This window comes from Saimiri boliviensis, chromosome 5 (genome assembly GCF_048565385.1).
Source record: "Saimiri boliviensis isolate mSaiBol1 chromosome 5, mSaiBol1.pri, whole genome shotgun sequence".
In the NCBI taxonomy this organism is placed as follows: Eukaryota; Metazoa; Chordata; class Mammalia; order Primates; family Cebidae; genus Saimiri; species Saimiri boliviensis.
Window position 1 is genome coordinate 109,272,251 of NC_133453.1, and position 18,305 is coordinate 109,290,555.

An 18,305-nucleotide genomic window follows, 5' to 3' on the forward strand; every position below is an offset into this window, starting at 1 on the left:
GTGCTGTGGGGAGATCATGGCTCTCTGCAACCTCAATCTCCTGGGCTCAAGCAATCCTCCCACCTCAGCCTCCTCAGTAGTGGGGACTACAGGCATGCATCACACCTCGCTAATTTTTAAATTGTTTTGTAGCAATAGGGACTCACTTTATTGCCCAAGCTGCTCTTGAACTCCTAACCTCAAACAATCCTCCCACCTCCGCCTCTCCAGATGCTGGGATTACAGGTGTGACACTATCGAAAAGGAAGGTAGAGCTCTCGAAGAGCCTAATTTACAATCAGTTGTGTTGGTAATAGTGAATAAGAATGAAAAAGGAATAAATGATGAGATTATTGATCGGTCTTTTGTTTCTGAAGGCATCTTTTATTATGGAAATATTCACATATACACAAAGTAGAGAGCACCGTGTCATGCACCACCCCCACCCCATCACCCTGCTTCCACGGTTAGCAACATCTGCTGAATCTTGGGCCATCTCTTCTTCCTGCAGCCTCCCCACCTTCCCCCACACACATTACCCGCCCCTCTTCCACAGCAAACTGGGTTATTTTAAAGCAAATCCAAGATGCCATAACACATTTCAGCCATAAACATTGCCCACCCCAGCGCTCCCACAGCAAGCTGGGTTATTTTAAAGCAAATCCAAGACGCCATAACATTTCAGCCATAAACATTACCCACCCCAGCCCCCCACAGCAAGCTGGGTTATTTTAAAGCAAATCCAAGATGCCATAACATTTCAGTCATAAACATTTATACTCTTAAGTGATATATCCAAGAGATAAGATCTCTTTTTTTAAACATAACTACCATTATCACACCAAAAAAAATTAACAGTAATTCCTAAATATCATCAAATACACACAGTCAGCATTCAAATTTCCCCAAATTGCACTCTTTTCCATTGATTGGGAGAATTAATATGTTTGGCTTTTATTTTTTAAATTATCTCTTGAATGTCTTTTTACAAGTGGTTTATTTGAATCTGCATTTGGTTTGTATGTCTCCTATTGCTTCATCTTTAACTGTTCTCCCCGACTCTTGGGTTTTTGTCTATTTTTTTTTTTTTTTTTTTTTTTTTGTAGACAGAGTTTTGCTCTTGTTGCCCAGGCTGGAGTGCAGTGGCACAGTCTCGGCTCACTACAACACCCATCTCCCAGGTTCGAGTGATTCTTCTGCCTCAGCCTCCCGAGTAGCCTGAATTACAGGCGCCCGTCACCATGCCCAACTAATTTCTGTATTTTCAGTAGAGGGTGGGGGGGTTTCACCATGTTGTCCAGGCTGGTCTCGAACTCCTGACCTCAGGTGATTCACTGGCCTCAGCCTCCCAAAGTGCTGGGATTACAGGGGTGAGCCACCGCGCCCCGCCCCTCCCCTTGTTCTTTGCCTGTCATTTATTGTTTTGTTGGAAACCCAAGACATTGGTCCTATAGACCTCGCTCTGTTCTGGATTTTGCTGACTGCATCCCCATGGAGTTTGCTTGTTTGCGTGAGATGGTGTCTCGCTCTGTCACCCAGGCTGGGGTGCTGTGGCAGATCACGGCTCACTTAAGCAATCCTCCCACCTCAGCCTCCCAAATAGCTAGGACTGCAGGCATACACCACCATACTCAGCTTTTTTTTTTTTTTTTTTTTTTTAAGTAGCTAGGGTCTCACTATGTTGTCCAAGCTGATCTCAAACTCCTGGCCTCAAGCAATCCTCCCTCGTCAACCTCTCCACAGTGCTGGAATTACAGGTGTGAGCCGCCATGCCCAGCCCCCCATGGAGTTTTGACATTTCCCTGTATATCCCGTATTTCCTATCAACCAGCAGTGAACCTAGAAACATGTCCAGCTGAATCTCTGTTTCTTTGGCACGGATGCTTCCTGGGTGGCACCCTGCACTTCCCGCTACATCACATCACAAGGCCCCCCGTGTCTGGCTGCTTCCCTTCCTATTCATGAGACTGAACAACGGGCACAGGTGCCTTCTATTCACCTTGTGCCAATCCCCGGGCAGAGCCACACTTCTTTAGAGGGTCACACTGCCTATACACCCAGGGAATAAGAGGGCACTTCGCTGGGCGCGGTGGCTCAAGCCTGTAATCCCAGCACTTTGGGAGGCCGAGGCAGGTGGATCACAAGGTCAAGAGATCGAGACCATCTTGGTCAACATGGTGAAACCCCATCTCTACTAAAAAAAATACAAAAAATTAGCTGGGCATGGTGGCATGTGCCTGTAATCCCAGTTATTCAGGAGGCTGAGGCAGGAGAATTGCCTGAACCCAGGAGGCAGAGGTTGCGGTGAGCCGAGATCAAGCCATTGCACTCCAGCCTGAGTAACAAGAGCAAAACTCCATCTCAAAAACAAACAAACAAACAAACAAAAAAAACCAAAAACAAGAGGACACTTCAAGTCGCTGAGTTATTCTCAATATTTTTAAATTTCAGCCTCAAACAGAATGCAACTTCATCTAGTTTATAAAACTTAACACGCATATACGGCTACCTCAAAGTAATTGATCCAACACTTGGCCAGTTAATACAACCCAATTTTACATTTACCTGTACACTGACAGCATTCATACTAGAGTTATTCTGCTATCACACAGAGACTTCAACCTTATTATATACTTTAACAAAAATGGTATGTGAAATGGATATTATGTCTATTTTACTTAAGGGTTATTTTGCAGAGTGACTTACTAAATGGAAAAAAAACCTGTATGGTCTATATTAGTAAGAAAGTAATTTTTGGAGAAGGATTATGTAAAGGAAATTGTGGAATTGGGAATCAGATATTTCAGGAGTGAAGACAAGGCATGAGCAACAGGAAATCATGGTGTTTCCTTTTTTTTTTTTTTTTTTTAAGACAAAGTCTCACTCTGTCGTCCAGGCTGGAGTGCAGTGGCGCAGTCTCGGCTCACTGCAACCTCCACCTCCCAGGTTCAAGCAATGCTTCTGCCTCAGTCTCCTGAGTAGCTGGGATTACAGGTGCATGCCACCACATCCAGCTAATTTTTGTATTTTTAGTGGAGACAAGGTTTCACCATTTTGGCCAGGGTGGTCTCGAACCCCTAACCTTGCGATCCGCCCACCTCGGCCTCCTGAAGTGCTGGGATTACAGGTGTGAGCCACCGAGCCTGGCCAGGTGTCTCCTCTTAGCAACCAGTGAGCAGCAGGAAGGCAACCGAACTCAGCAGGACCCAGCCCTCCCGGAGACAGGGCTTCCCTGAGAGCCTGGCTCAGGCGCACAGCTGGGTCGGGGTTCACGTGTGGATATTTACAACACCATGAAGATAAAAATATTGTCTTATTTGTAGCATCTCTATTTATGTATTTATTTTTCTTTGAAATCAAGGTATTCTAAAGTTACACTGTTTGCCACACTGCCTGTTTAATTACTTCTCACAACTTAGGCCACGAAATTTTATGCAGTCATATTTCCAGTTCTTATACGCTGCTCTGCTCCGTGTTTAGATTTGGTTAGAAAATCTGATTATTCTTAATTTCACCAGGAGCTTTCTTTTTATTATTTTTTCCAAATAAAAACTGATAGTCAACTTCATTAGGCGTTATGACTAGAAAATTAAGCACCAGTTATGGAGAGAAATGTAAGAATGAAGCCCTTTTATTTTATTTTATTTTTGAGAGTCTCACTCTCGCCCAGGCTGGAGTGTAGTGGTGCCATCATAGATAGCTCACTGCAGACTCACCCTCCTGAGATCAAATGATCCTCCTGCCATAGCTTCCCGAGTAGCTGGCACCATAGGTGTGCACCTCCATGCCAGGTTAATTTTTTTTTTTTTTTTTTTTTTTGAGACGAAGTCTTGCTCTGTCGCCTAGACTGGAGTACAGTGTCCCAATCTCGGCTCATTGCAATCTCCACCTCCCGAGTTCAAGTGATTCTCCTGCCTCAGCCTCCCCAGTTTCTGGGATTACAGGAGCCTGCCACCACACCTGGCTAATTTTTGTATTTTTAGTAGAGACGGTGTTTCACTGTCTTGGCCAGGCTGGTCTTGAACTCCTGACCTTGTGATCCACCCACCTTGGCTTCCAAAGTGCTGGAATTACAGGCATGAGCCACCATGCCCGGCCTAATTTTTTTGTTTTTTTGTAGAGACAGGGTTTCACCATGTCACCCAGACTGGTCTTGAACTCCTGGCTCAAGCGATCCTCCCACCTTGACCTCCCTAAGTGTTGGGATTACAGACATGAGCCTCCACGCCAGGCTGGCCCTTTTAAGTTTGAGCCCTTCAACAGGATCTAAATCTGGTGCTCAGGATAAAATATTGCCTCTGGTGTTTTCTCCCCATAATTACAGTATTACAGAGGCATTCTTAATGTTCCCTCTTCAAATTAGAAACAGTAAGTTGAAATTGCCTTCTAACATGGAGCCCGGATGCCATTATTAGAGAACATATATTCAATTGACAGAATTTGTAAGTAAACCACCATTTCCCTGTACAAGTAAATGCATAGGATACTGCCAGTCATTCAAAACTGAGTCTCGCACAATGTATGAAGCATGAATAGTCTGTGCCCCTGGTTTTTAAACAGCTGTTTCCCCCAAAGAAAAGGCAACTTCTGGTATGCACCAGTAAAACAGCAGCCTTTTGACATTGTTTTGCATAAAGATTTACAAGTGTCCCGGGACCTGGGAGGCCAGTCTATCACGAGACAGACTCTAGCGATGCCGCCTTCTGCCACGGTGATCAGTGGCACACGCATAGCCAGTGTGTGTTGGTGAGCTGGTCTGCTACTTCAGCCCAGGTTTAAAACCCAGGCTTACTTTCTGTCAACAAATCGCACGTGGATGGGCCCCCCTGGCGTCAGGAGCCCGTGGGTTTTTGCGTGAACAGCTTTAGTCTGAGAAGATGTTTTGATCTCAAAACGTTGAAGCAACTAAGAAGAGAAAGAGAGAGAAGGGGTCAGAATTGGAACAGCAGAAAACTCCTAGTGCTTCCTGAATGCTTTAACTCCTCCTATGGGCACTGGGCTGCAGAGAGCCGAGGCAATGAACACCCAGGTCCAGCTTTTTGAAGCTACAGAACAGTAGGAAGCCCACTGTTGGGGACAGAACTTTAGATCCCGAACCAGAGGCTGGCACGTCCGCTGAGCAGCTGCGCAGCCGGTGGGACAGAGATGCAGGCAGATGCTCAGGTGGCTTAAGTTTCATTCACCATTTCAAGCTCTAATTCTGTTGCTTCCCTTGTCGGTGTAGACGATGAAGGCGTCAAACGAGCAGGGGGAAATGCGGAACAAAGTGAAATTCTGTGTTTCCTGCTGCTTCCGAATCTGCAGCCACTCAGACCCGGCCAGAGACAGAGGCGGAGAGAGCTGAATCCAAAAGACTTCGTCGTGCTCCCGTCCTGAATTGAAATATTCTTGGTTCGTACCTTTGATTCCATTTCTCATTTCTACAGTTCAAAAGCAGAACCGGCCCTGCCTCCCGGCGTGAAACTGGAATGTACCTACACACTGAGTTTGAAAGATCACCGAAGTAGCCATCACCCTAAAGCAATCATCTCCCCCACCAGCCGGCCAGGGCTTGATGTTCAAAGTCAGCCTTGTGCTTAGGAATACGCAAGCAACCCGCTCTAAAGACTTCTGTCCACAGGCAGACTCCTGGGGGGAGTGCGGGCCTTGCTTTCAGCCCGTTTGGACAGCACAGGGGGCAGACGAGCCGGTGACACCACAGTCTCCTACTTGGGACCCAGGCTGTCCCCGCCCTCCTCTTTCTCTCTCTCCAGCTTTGTCTCCCAGGCAAGGAAGCTGCACCTGGGATGGGCTGGGGCTCCAGATGGAGTCAGGCAGGCGCCAGGGCTCAAGGGTCAAGGCTTGCAATGGGGATGCAGGCAGAACTCACGCCTTTGTCACTGTTAAAGAAATGAAGGGAACCGCATGTGTTCAGGCAGCTCCACCGTGTGCTGGCATCTGGGTGGCTCAGCCTAAACACCTAACCTCTGACCCCTCGCGCTGACCTCTTGGAAACGCCTGCTCAGTCCCATGCAGTAGAAGGAAGATTCACATGTGGGTCTCCTGACTTCAAGGCCATCGTGCCACTCAGTATTTTTCCTTTTCTGAGTGGTGTGTTTGTTGAAAAAATTAAAACTATGAAGGAGGCAAAAGATAACACTGTCCCCTCTCCCACATCCAGTTTCCAACTCCCAGGGAGCTGGGGTGGATCTTCCAAACATGCTTCTGTTCAATCAAATATCTTTTTCCTGATTTCGAGAGAACACATTAATATCACACCGTGAAAGCTGTTTCTTTCCTTCCCAGTAGCCTTCAGGCATTTCCCTGTACTGCTGGGCCAGACGCCATTTAGTTGGCTTAGAAAGGCCACACTGTGGGGAGTTGAACACTGAGAACACATGGACACAGGGAGCGGAACATCACACACTGGGGCCTGTCAGGCGGTTGGGGGTCGGGGGAAAGGGGAGGGAGAGCATTAGAACAAATACCTAATGCATTCGGGGCTGAAAACCTAGAAGATGGGTTAATAGGTGCAGCAAACCACCATGGCAGGTATGTACCTATGTAACAAACCTGCACGTTCAGCACATGTATCCCAGAACTTAAAGTAAAAAAATTAAAAAAGAAAGAAAGAAAGGCCCACTGCTGCTTCTGTGCCAAGAGACTTTCTTCATGAAATGGTGTTGAATTTTATCAATGATCTTTTCGGGTTATCATGTAATTTTTCTCCTCTTTATTGTGGTGAATTCTACTGACAGATTTTCCCTAGGCAGGCTATCCTTGCATTCCTGAATATGCCTGATGGGTGAAGATGCCTTTCTGTTTCATACATTCAGCCTGCCAACTGTTCATTTTGCATAGTATGTTTTATCTTCAACTATTAATCAGTCAGGTTGGCCTGTAGTTTTTATTTTCCATGTCATCTTTTCCAGGTTTGACTATCAAGGTTATTGCAAGTCTCCCAAACTGAGACTTCCTTTTTCTATTCACTGTTTGTATACCATGAGGATTACCCGTTCCCTGAAGGTTTGACAAAACTTCCCAATAACCCTGTCTAGGTTCAGGATACTTTAGGGATAAATCTTTTTACTACTGACTCATTTCTTGGATCTGTTCTCACTGATTCAATATCTTAGATCTGTTCTCTTTCATTTGAGTAATTTGGATCATTTATACTTTTTCTAGTAAATTGTATGCTTTATCTAAGTCTTCAAATTCATGGACGAAAAAGCTGTTTGAGTTGTTTTCTTGATTTAAAAAAAAGTCATGTCCTGTCTCTACAGTTGTGTCTCTCTGCTTGTTCCTGGTACTGTTCATGCCTTCCCTCTTTTTTATTTTAACAATTAAAAATCATGGGCTGGGCCAGGTACAGTATCTCACACCAGTAATCCCAGCACTTTTGGGAGGCCAAGGATGGTGGATCATAAGGTCAGGAGTTGGAGACCACCTGGCCAACATGATGAAACCCCTTATCTACTAACGATACATAAAATTAGCCGACCATGGTGGTGGGTGCCTGTAATCCCAGCTATTCAGGAGACTGAGGCAGAGAATCGCTTGAACCCAGGAGGCAGAGGTTGCAGTGAGCTGAGATTGTGCCATTGCACCCCAGCCTGGGCGACAGGGCAAGACTCCATCTCAAAAAAATAAATAGATAAATAAATAAAGGGGAAAAAAAGAATCCTAGGCCAGCTGCCGTGGCTCACACCTTTAATCCCAGCATTTTGGGAGGCCGAGGAGGGTGGATCACTTGAGGTCAGGAGTTCAAGACTAGCCTGGCCAACATGGTGAAACCCTGACTCTACTAAAAATACAAAAATTAGCTGAGGGTGGTGATGAGCACCTGTAATCTCAGCTACTCCAGAGGCTGAGGCAGGAGAATTGCATGAACCCAGGAGGCAAAAGTTGCAGTGAGCTGAGATCGCGCCACTGCACTGCAGCTGGGTGACACAGTGAGACTCCATCTCAAAAACAAATCATGATGCTCCCTTTCTACATTTGCCCAGGTAGAAATAAGGAATTTTTTTTTTTTTTTTTTTTGAGGCAGAGTTTTGCTCTTGTTGCCCAGGCTAGAGTGCAATGGTGCGATCTCGACTCACCGCAACCTCTGCCTCCTGGGTTTAAGCGATTCTCCTGCCTCAGCCTCCCGAGTAGCTGGGATTACAGTCTTGTGCCACCACAGCTGGCTAAGTTTTTGTATTATTAGTAGAGATGGGGTTTCTCCACCTTGGTCAGGCTGGTCTTGAACTGCCGACCTCAGGTGATCTGCCTGCCTCGGCCTCCCAAAGTGCTGATATTACAGGAGTGAGCCACTGCGCCCGGCGAAATGAGGACTTTTTAAGCAAAAACTTTTTAGCAGGTATATCTGTATGTTAACAGCCACAAACAAGATCACACAATGAGCTTCAAACCCCATTTCACCTCTGGCCTCTGGCTCGGGTGTCTCTCCTGGTTCTCCAGGCAGTCAGAGCCCGGCGGGCAACAAGCCTCCCTCCCAATCACAGATGCCCTTCGGGAGGGCGCCATTGCTGCAAGAGGCACAGCAGCATTTTACGGAGCTGAGACCTTCCGGAAAACACTCCCTATGGCTGACTTAGTGCAGAGGATGAGAACAGCTTTCACTTCTTGGGCACAGACTCTGCACATGGACTGTTTTTACTCCTCACACACCTGTCAGGCAGGGATTTGGCCCCTTCTGTGAATGAGGCGACAGGCTCGGGTGGCTGAGAAACCTGCCAACGTCCCGGAGCCAGCAAGTAGCAGATCGCGGGGGTGAAGCCGGCTTACCCTGAGCTCCCCACACACACCGAGCTGCCGCTCACATGCTCCTGGGGACAGGGGCACCGGCCACGTCCCCAGGCAGGCAGGATGGTCACTTGATCCTGCCAGCCCCACACCAGCAGAGCCTCATCGGCCACCTGTGGCTCCAGAGCCAGACCCGAGCCAGTGGGGGTTCTCCCCACACCTCATTCTGTGCCTCCTCCCTGGGCAGTAGACCCTCGCCTTCTCCAGCTCCAGTGTCCACCCCAGGCCTGACTATCCAGAATCCCTCTCCTGCTCTGCCCAGCCAACCAGGCTTCCCTGGTTCCTCACTCTCCCTTCTGCCCAGCTCCGGGCTCCCCACAAGCCTGTAGGAGGCACCTGCGTGACTTGTGGGGAAAGAGTCAAGACACCTGGTTCCCACCCTGCACCTGTCACTGTGGGACTTGGCAAGTAGCTGCTGCTTTCTGAGCCTCGGTTTCCTCATCAGTAAAATGGGGAGATGAGGTCACCAGGCACCTCCCACATCCTCCCAATGCTCAGGCAACGATGGCGCTCCCAAACATCAGGCCAAGGTTTCCTGTCGCTAAGACTGTCTCCTCCAACTTGCAGGAGGGACTAACAGGCGGAATTTTCTCCGCCATCGGCTTCTCTTTTATAAAATTTCCTTCAGGTGTTACTTAGTTCCTGCTGCAGCCAGAACCCAGACACGGGGCAAACCCAGAGTTATGTATTTTAACGTGAAGGTGTTCTCTAACAACACCTGGGGCTTCCGGATGTTTTCTATCCTAAGAAGCTTGAGATCCACTGCTCGTGTAAATTGTTGGCTCAGTTAAACAAAGGAGACCAGCAAGAGGGTCGCTACATCTTACCTGGGAGACCTGCTGTTGAGGGTGCCTAAGACGCCAGCTCCTAACTGCAAACATGGCCACTAGAGGTCGGGGCAGGGTCCCCAGGCCCCACAGGGCCTCGCTTAGACCTCCAGGGTTTCACACCGCACCGTTGGCATCAGCAGCAGCAGTGGACGCCCCACCCTGACCCAGCAAACTGGTGACTGCACACAGGGCTAGGAGTCTGCCTTGTAAGGCGCCCCCTGCTGGCTTTATGCTGCTTAGCATTTGAGGATCACTCATTTGAGCCGATGGCAGATCTGGGCTCTGAGACCCTGGCACCCCCAGTGACACACACCCCTTCCAAATCTTCAGGCTGTGGCCTGTCCTCTACCCACACAATCCCAAGGAGGAGTGAAGCAAGGCAGGTGGCCATGGGGTTGAAGCTGGCTATCATGGTTGGGGGGTGGGTGGGCATGGGAGATGCGGAGGCATTTTCAAGGGATTTCGTGCAGAGCTCTTGTTCCGGACAGGGTCTCATTCTGTCACCCAGGCTGAAGTGCTGGAGTGAGATCACAGCTCACCGCAGCCTGAAACTCCTGAGTTCAAGTGAGCCTCCCGCCTCAGCCTCCTGAGTAGCTGGGACCACAGGCGTGAGCCACCATGCCTGACAGTTCTTGCTCTTAAGTTTCCAAAATCGTGTTTTCTTTTTAACCTGGAAGTCTTTATTCAGGTGAGCCCAGTAGAAGGGGCCAAGCCCGAAGGCCAGTATTTGTCCTCCACACCCTACCTGGATCACGGCGAGGTGAATCTCCAGTTCCGCAATTCTCCGCCCGATGCAGCTGCGAACCCCGTGACCGAAGGGGATGGACCCAAAATTGTCAACCCTGTCCAAGTCTCCTTTCCGCAGCCAGCGCTCAGGACGGAATTCCTTGGCCCGAGGGAAGTTCTCATCCTGGTACGATGTGGCATAGTGGCAAAGGGCCAGCTGGGTCTGAGGAAATCGAGGATGACAGAAAAGGGTTAAGGAGAGGAATCACCTGATAGCAGGGCAGGGCCCAGAGCCCTAGCCGGACAGTCCCCTGGGGTGCTCCCTCCCGCCTGGGGGCCGCCTGGGTCCACACACACCCAGGATGGCAGTAGCTCCCTCCCTTCCCGCTCCGCACTGCACCCCAAATGTCACTGCAGCCACTGAGAAGGCCATTCAAACCCTGCAGAGACTCGCAGCAGTGACCAGCCTCTTCCACATGGACTGGGAAGGAGGCAAGGGAGCACGGGCTGCCTTGCTACCGAGCAGTTTCCAGAGCAGTGAGACCACACAGTTCCCCTCCTTTCTCCCAGCACCCCCTCTTTTTCTTAAAATACATGCAAAAGAAAAGGAAACCTATTGATCTCTGCTTAGGGACAAAGACTTTCTGAAGGTAGAAGCAGGTTCCAATTCAACCCCGACCCGCAAGGCCTGGTCCCACCGCCATGGCCCCAAACTCACGCCTTTGGGAATCAGATATCCGCCAATAACCAGGTCTTCCTGGGTGACCCGGCCGTTTCCTGGCAGCACTGGAAACAGCCTGGAAAGGAGCCAGCAGGGACAGGAATGATATGGTGACTTTTGCAATATTTTACTGAACATCCAGAACCCTGGATATATTGCCGTTTCCAATAAAAATTCTTAAAAAGTAACACATGGTACAGTTTCAACTGAAACATTTTGCAAGGACCTTCGAGGCTGCTTCGCTGGCTTGCTTTGCCAGCAAGTATTCTGAGGAATGTGGAAAAGATTCCCAAAGTAAAAAATGTGCAAAATACAAAGCCAAGCCTTTAATATGGCATTGTGTTCCTAGCAGGGAAAGTTCCAAGTTTCTAATATTTTCTGTGACCATGGGACCACTTTATCAAGGAATAGTTCATAGGATTTAAGGTCCCATGAAATGCATTTGGAGAAAAGATACTTCAGCCATTAGATTTTCTCAGAAAATCCTGAATAAAACTTTAATTGACAAATACCAATAAACATTACAGCCAGTTCCTTTTTTTTTTGAGATTAAGTGGCATGCTATATAGGTTGAGGGTCATTATCAAATCAGCTTTGAAAGAATTCTTTAGTACATACTGCAGAAAACAGCCTTTGGTCTTCATCACAGCATTTCTTCACTGAGGATGCTGTTTTGGGGAAGGGATGTCATTCGTCTCCTAATCCCATCTCCTATCCAAAGCATCCCCTCAACCCAGGACAACTCACAACCCTCTGGCTTTTCCGTTTGTCAGGAAAGCTCTGTCTGGGAAAATGAGCCTCACTGGGTGGGGTCTCAACCCAGATGAGGACATTCACACAAGTACGATGAGGTTTGTACCGAGGTCTGGAAATCAACCCAACAACCCAAACTATTTTCCTGACAAATCGATCTTGTTTTGTGTTATCTTCAGAGGAACAAAGTCAAAGGGCATTGACCCAGGAACACGTTGGGAAACCCCTGATGAGCCTATTGGCTAAAGCAGGGACAATATTCAATGATTGCTCCAAAGATTCTTTTTTTTTTTTTTTTTTTTTTGAGATGGAGTCTCACTCTGTTGCCCAGGCTGGGGTGCACTGGTGCGATCTCGGCTCACTGCAGCCTCCGCCACCTGGGTTCAAGCAATTCTCCTGCCTCAGCCTCCCAAGTAGCTGGGACTGCAGAGGCCCAGCACCATGCTGAGATCATTTTTGTATTTTTAGTACAGACGGGGTTTCACCATGTTGGCCAGGCTGCTCTTAAACTCCTGACTTCAGGTGATCGGCCTCAGCATCCCAAAGTGCTGAGATTACAGGCGTGAGCCACCGCGCCCGGCACAAAGACCTTTACAGAGAACAAGGATTATATCAACTCACAAAACAGAATGGTCTTTCTGCTATTCTGACAAGAACAAAGAAAAGGTAACAGTCAGGAACATCCACGTCCTAAACTGGTCAGCCGTGAAGGGCAGTTGGAGGACCTGTTATGATAGAAACCAGAGACCTAAGGGACACAGTTTGTCAGTGGAGTCTGGCCAGCCTTTTACCTCAAGGTTTCCTTAAGGAGAGCTCTGACCAGCGGGACCTTGCGGACATCAGCTGCAGTTGGAACATGCCTTTCCCCCAAATTCCTGATGATCTCCTGGTACACTGTCTGCTGCACTTCCGGGTGCCTTGCCAGGAGATACACTGTCCAGGACAAGGTGAAGGATGTCTAATGAGAGAAAGCGGCAGACAGAGGCAGGCAGTGAGTAACACCAGGGACTGAAACAGACGCGGTGGCAGGTATGTCGTCCCCTGGGAATACACAGCTGCAAAGTCAGACTCGTCCAGTTCCACACAGCACTTAATATCTTCCTGAAACGAAAGACTCTTTCCTTAATTCATGACAAATAATAATAATAATAACTGAACATATGTGGAAAGTGACATCGACTCTGTGATTCACGTGGTCCTGTCATGAAGAGCCACAAGAAAAATGATTCTGGAACATTTTTTTTAATCACTGAAGAGCAATATGTCAGGGATGCTGCTGAGCCTGGAGGATCTGCTGGGACTTCGTGTGACCTTTTTTGCAGGGCTTACTCAGCTTACTCAGCGTGTGCCTGAAAGGGCCTCCTGGCGTCCCCAGGCCCAGGACCCTGGGCCTGGCCCACTCGGGCTGCTCTGATCTAGAGATTGGAGTACACAGAAGATCACTAGTTAGCCATCGTGCCGTGCCTTCATCAAAGAACGTCCACACAGAGCAAGTCAACAGCTCATCGGTGCAAAGCCGTGTCATTTTTTTTATACCTTTTCTCAAACCTTTCTACTTATTGAAAAGAATTATTTTATTCTCATAGGTCCCAAGATTTTCACTAAAATCAATACTATCATCTATAGGACTGTATTTCACTCTCTTGTAAACAAGGAAATGCCACAATATAAAGGCCTTTTTCTTTCACACACACAAAAAAAACTGATTTAAGCAGGCAAAATTGACATCATTTTCTTGTGAAAGGTATTACCTGTTTTAGAGGTCAGGCCTCCTGTATACATAATAGAATGTGCAAGCACTTATAAATAATAAAAGATTACTTAGATGCTTCCTATCAAGGGAATAGAAAATTTCTATTAAGATCATATTTTTATGGAAAGATATGGTATGTCCATACAATGGAATACTACTCGGTAATAAAAAAGAATCAGTTGCTGTTGTACACCTCCACATGGATGAATCCGAGTCATTCTTCTGAGTGCAGGAAGCCAGATGTAAAAGATAGCATACTGTGTGATTCCCTTCTCCTCAATGTTTAGAACAATGTAGCAGTGGTTTCACAAACGATTGCATCTGTCAACAATCTGTATCGCATTATGCAGCTTAAATAGATGCAGTTGACTGTGCATAAATTATGCTACAATAACACTGATTTTTAAAAATCAGTATCGGCCGGGCGCGGTGGCTCAAGCCTGTAATCCCAGCACTTTGGGAGGTCGAGGCTGGTGGATCACGAGGTCGAGAGATCGAGACCATCCTGGTCAACGTGGTGAAACCCCGTCTCTACTAAAAATACAAAAAAAAATTAGCTGGGCATAGTGGCGCGTGCCTGTAGTCCCAGCTACTCAGGAGGCTGAGGCAGGAGAATTGCTTGAACCCAGGAGGCGGAGGCTGCGGTGAGCCGAGATCGTGCCATTGCACTCCAGCCTGGGTAACAAGAGCGAAACTCTGTCCCAAAAAAAAAAAAAAAATCAGTATGAAGTTGTAAGAATTTGTCCCCTGGCTTTTATTGTAGGATGCTAAAGGGGACAGCTTCCTTCTGAATGCCACTTCATTGTGATGCTCTTCGTTACCACCAGGGGGCAGGAGACACAAGCTCAGCGGCCAGGCCATTCATTCATTCCTTCACCTTTCAAGTGGTGTCTTAATTTGAGCAAATCCATGCCATCGCATCCACAGAGTTAATTAGAATCTTAATTGATTGTGTCATTTGCATTTACTTCATACATTTTTGTTTTACTGTTGCACAAGATCCAAAAGAATAAGGAGTTTATGCTGTGTTTTGTTTTTTGCTTTTACATGCTTAAGTGACATTACAATAAAAATAAAGCCCTGAGATTTTTTTGTCTTTTTAAGATGGAAGTCTGTGCGGGATGTGGCTTGTTCAAGGTCGGGGAGAACCTGTGCAAAGGAAAAGCTTTGCGATGATGAGCCTGGTGGTTTGGTTTTCCCACCTGTTAACGAAGTCAATGACTCTTACCTTGGAGGAAATTGTGAGACAGGCAGGGTGTGCATGGAATGCTTTGGAAACAGCAAAGCATCACGCAGTCTAAATTCTCACTTCCACCAGACCACCAGAAGCACCCCAGCCCACAGCTTCCCCAGTTTCTGGCCAGAAATTTCATTATCTTCCACCTACTGAAAGCATCAGCCTAGCTCTCCCCTGTTTCGCCACTTCCTTTTATCAAATTTTGCCACCGCTCTGCACCTGTACCTACATGGAGATCATTTTCACACTTATCCTATTAATTGTATCATATTACACATGTGTTTTTGAAAGGAACTTGTGTTCCCTCCATGCTCTGCTCTGTGTTCACGCAGTCATGGACACATGTGCACATGCACACAGCCGGGGAGAGGGCGGTGCCGCTGCGTCTCACTCACAGGACACAGTATACATCCTGGTCTGCCTTTTCCTTTCTCATGGGATAGCCTGCGGGTTACCCCCAGGGTAATGGGCAGTGCTGTCTCATCCTGACATGAACCTTCCCTGGTCATGGTATATCATTGATCTGCCACACTACTGGGCTCCATTCACAGGGAATTTGTTAATGCATGCACACGCATGCGCACACACACACACACACACACACACACTCAACCAAACTGCTTGAGTTTACTTTGTTTACATTCTCTTTAGTAGGTTTTGGTTTTGAAGTGATGCTGGCTTTATAGAACAAATTAGGGGTTGGATGAAATGACTATAAAAATGAAATGGCTTTATAAAATGAATTCCATGGCCTGGAATATTTTAAATGAGAAATAATAAGGTTTTTAACATCCGTACCCTCTTCACGTGTGAAATTATGACAAAATGTTTACAAATCAGGAATGATTTGCAAACTTTAAACGTTTATTATGACTTTCTGTGTGTGATAATGGAATTGTGGTTATGCTTTTCACAGAAATCACTATGCACTTGACCTTTAAGATACAATCATGCATCATATAACGATGTTTTGGTCAATGACGGACCGAATATACAATGGTGGTCCCATAAGATTGTAATACCAAGCTTGTACCGTAGCTTGTCAATGTCTGAGTATGTTTGGAAACACACATACTTAGCACTGTGCTTCAGCTGCCTGAAGTGGCCTACGAGCAATAGGCTGCACCATGCGGCTTAGGTGTATGGTAGGCTACCAACTAGGAGTGTGTAAATACACTCTTAGATGTTCGCGCAATGACAGGGCCACCCAACAATGCATTTCTCAGAACAAATCTGCGTCATTAAGTGACGCATGACTGCATATGCAGAAATTTCCCCTCCTGGAGCCCCTCAGCCGTGCAGCAGGCCCAGTACAAACATGAACAGTGCGCTGAACAAATCTGCCTTAAAAGTAGACAACAGCTGGGCACAGTGGCTCACGCCTGTAATCCCAGCACTTTGGGAGGCCAAGGCAGGTGAATCACCTGAGGCCAGGAGTTCAAGACCAGCCTGGCCAACACGGTGAAACCCCATCTCTACTAAAAATACAAAAAATTAGCTGGGTGTGGTGCCAGGCACCTGTAATCCTAGCTACTCTGGAGGCTTGGGCAGGAGAATCTCTTGAACTTGAGAGGTGGAAGTTGCAGTGAGCCGAGATCGCACCATTGCACTCCAGCGTCGGCGATAGAGCAAAACTCTGTCTCACACACACACACACACACACACACGCACACACAAAAGGTAGACAACATCGATGAGATGATGAAGAAGGGGTTATCGTGCATTGCTCGCTGAGACCCAGGACCCCCAGACTCACCGTGTCGACACCGGCCAGCAGCATCTCGGTCACATTGGCGTATATCTCCTGTAGCGTCAGCGCCTGGCTAAGGAAGAGGTATGTGAGAAGTCCCCCGCTCACCCTCCGGCCTCGGTCCATTTGGTACTGTATGTCCCTCAACTTGTTGTCAACATGAATTTGGCCTGTTTGAAAACAGTATTTCTTTTGAAAGGAGTTTGGGTTGAGATTCATCTTTTCAGTCTCCATGCCCTCTGTCCTCCCAGTAACTTAACTAAACCAGCGGCAGGTGACAGAGGGCAAGGAAACCTAATTTATCTAATGTCAGCCTGGGAGCTTCACTCACACACTTGCTTATGTAAATGAATGAAAAGTTACAAGCTAAATATATCTTCCTTTTTAAAAACAAACTGTAAGATATCTGCAGACGTTTGCTTTACTAATCCGATAGCTGAAGAAATTATTTATATAATATGAGTAACAAAAATGTAAATGCTTTTTTCTTCTAGCATACTTCCAGAAGAGAAAATGAGTGGAGGGGAAAAGGCCAGGCATTATTATCTGTTAGTTACCATTTAGTACAGACTTCAGGACTTATGTACTCAAATAAATGTTGATTCTCTTTTTCTGTGGCCCAGGCTGGAGTGCAGTGGCACCGTCTCGGCTCACTGCAACCTCTGCCTCCCGGGTTCAAGCAATTCTCCTGCCTCAACCTCCCGAGTAGCTGGGATTACACTCATGTGCCACCATGCCCAGCTAATTTTTGTATTTTTAGTAAAGACACTGTCTCGCCATGTTGGCCAGGCTGGTCTTGAATTCCTGACCTCAAGTGATCTGCCCACCTCGGCTTCCCAAAGTGCTGGGATTACAAGTGTAAGCCACCGTACCTGGCCTAAACATTGATCTTGAAAAGACACCATGAAACACTTTTTCAGTATTAGCATTGCTCTAGAGCATTGTTCTAAGCATTCTGAAAATCACTTCTTTCTTTTTGGAAATGCTTTTATAGTAAAATTTTTAGTCATGTAAGAAAATGAATCTCTTTGTAATCTCACCTTGGATTTGAACAGAAATTGTAATGTTCAAATGAACGTGCATGGGCCTGAAATTCTGCATTTTAAACACTGACCCATTTATTTGGACTAAAGACATCATCTCACATGGAAATTTACTTGTGTATGTCCCTGCTAGCATGCTTGTTAAAATAAAACTTGTTTTAAAATGAAAAATTGATCATGTTCCTTGTAGTCACAACCCACATGCTTTTTGCTTCTTTAAAAAAAAAAAATCAGGCCGGGCGCGGTGGCTCAAGCCTGTAATCCCAGCACTTTGGGAGGCCGAGGCGGGTGGATCACGAGGTCAAGAGATCGAGACCATCCTGGTCAACATGGTGAAACCCCGTCTCTACTAAAAATACAAAAAATTAGCTGGGCATGGTGGTGCGTGCCTGTAATCCCAGCTACTCAGGAGGCTGAGGCAGGAGAATTGCCTGAACCCAGGAGGCGGAGGTTGCGGTGAGCCGAGATCGCGCCATTGCACTCCAGCCTGGGCAACAAGAGCGAAAGTCCGTCTTAAAAAAAAAAAAAAAAAAAATCCATGGCCGGATGTGGTGGCTCACACTTGTAATCCCAGCTCTTTGGGAGGTCAAGGTGGGAGATTACCTGAGGTCAGGAGTTTGAGACCAGCCTGGCCAACATGGGGAAACCCCGTCTCTACTAAAAATACAAAAAAATTAGCCGGGGGTGATGGCGGGCTACCCGTAATCCCAGCTACCCGGGAGGCTGAGG

At 47.1% G+C, this 18,305-nt stretch overlaps 1 protein-coding gene across 1 annotated transcript in view; it reads right to left on the reverse strand.

The window, feature by feature from the left end:
• Positions 1-1,020: 1,020 nt before the first annotated feature.
• The window catches only part of CYP27C1 (cytochrome P450 family 27 subfamily C member 1), a 35,781-nt gene continuing 18,496 nt past the window's right edge, over positions 1,021-18,305 (reverse strand). Inside the window, exons 5-9 of the mRNA XM_003931614.4 lie at positions 16,540-16,703; positions 12,585-12,751; positions 11,038-11,116; positions 10,339-10,542; positions 1,021-4,884 (exon numbers count right to left, since the gene is read on the reverse strand). Of these exons, the coding sequence (XP_003931663.4) occupies positions 4,768-4,884; positions 10,339-10,542; positions 11,038-11,116; positions 12,585-12,751; positions 16,540-16,703 (731 nt within the window). The 3' untranslated portion in view covers positions 1,021-4,767. The remainder of the gene's footprint in view (positions 4,885-10,338; positions 10,543-11,037; positions 11,117-12,584; positions 12,752-16,539; positions 16,704-18,305) is intronic.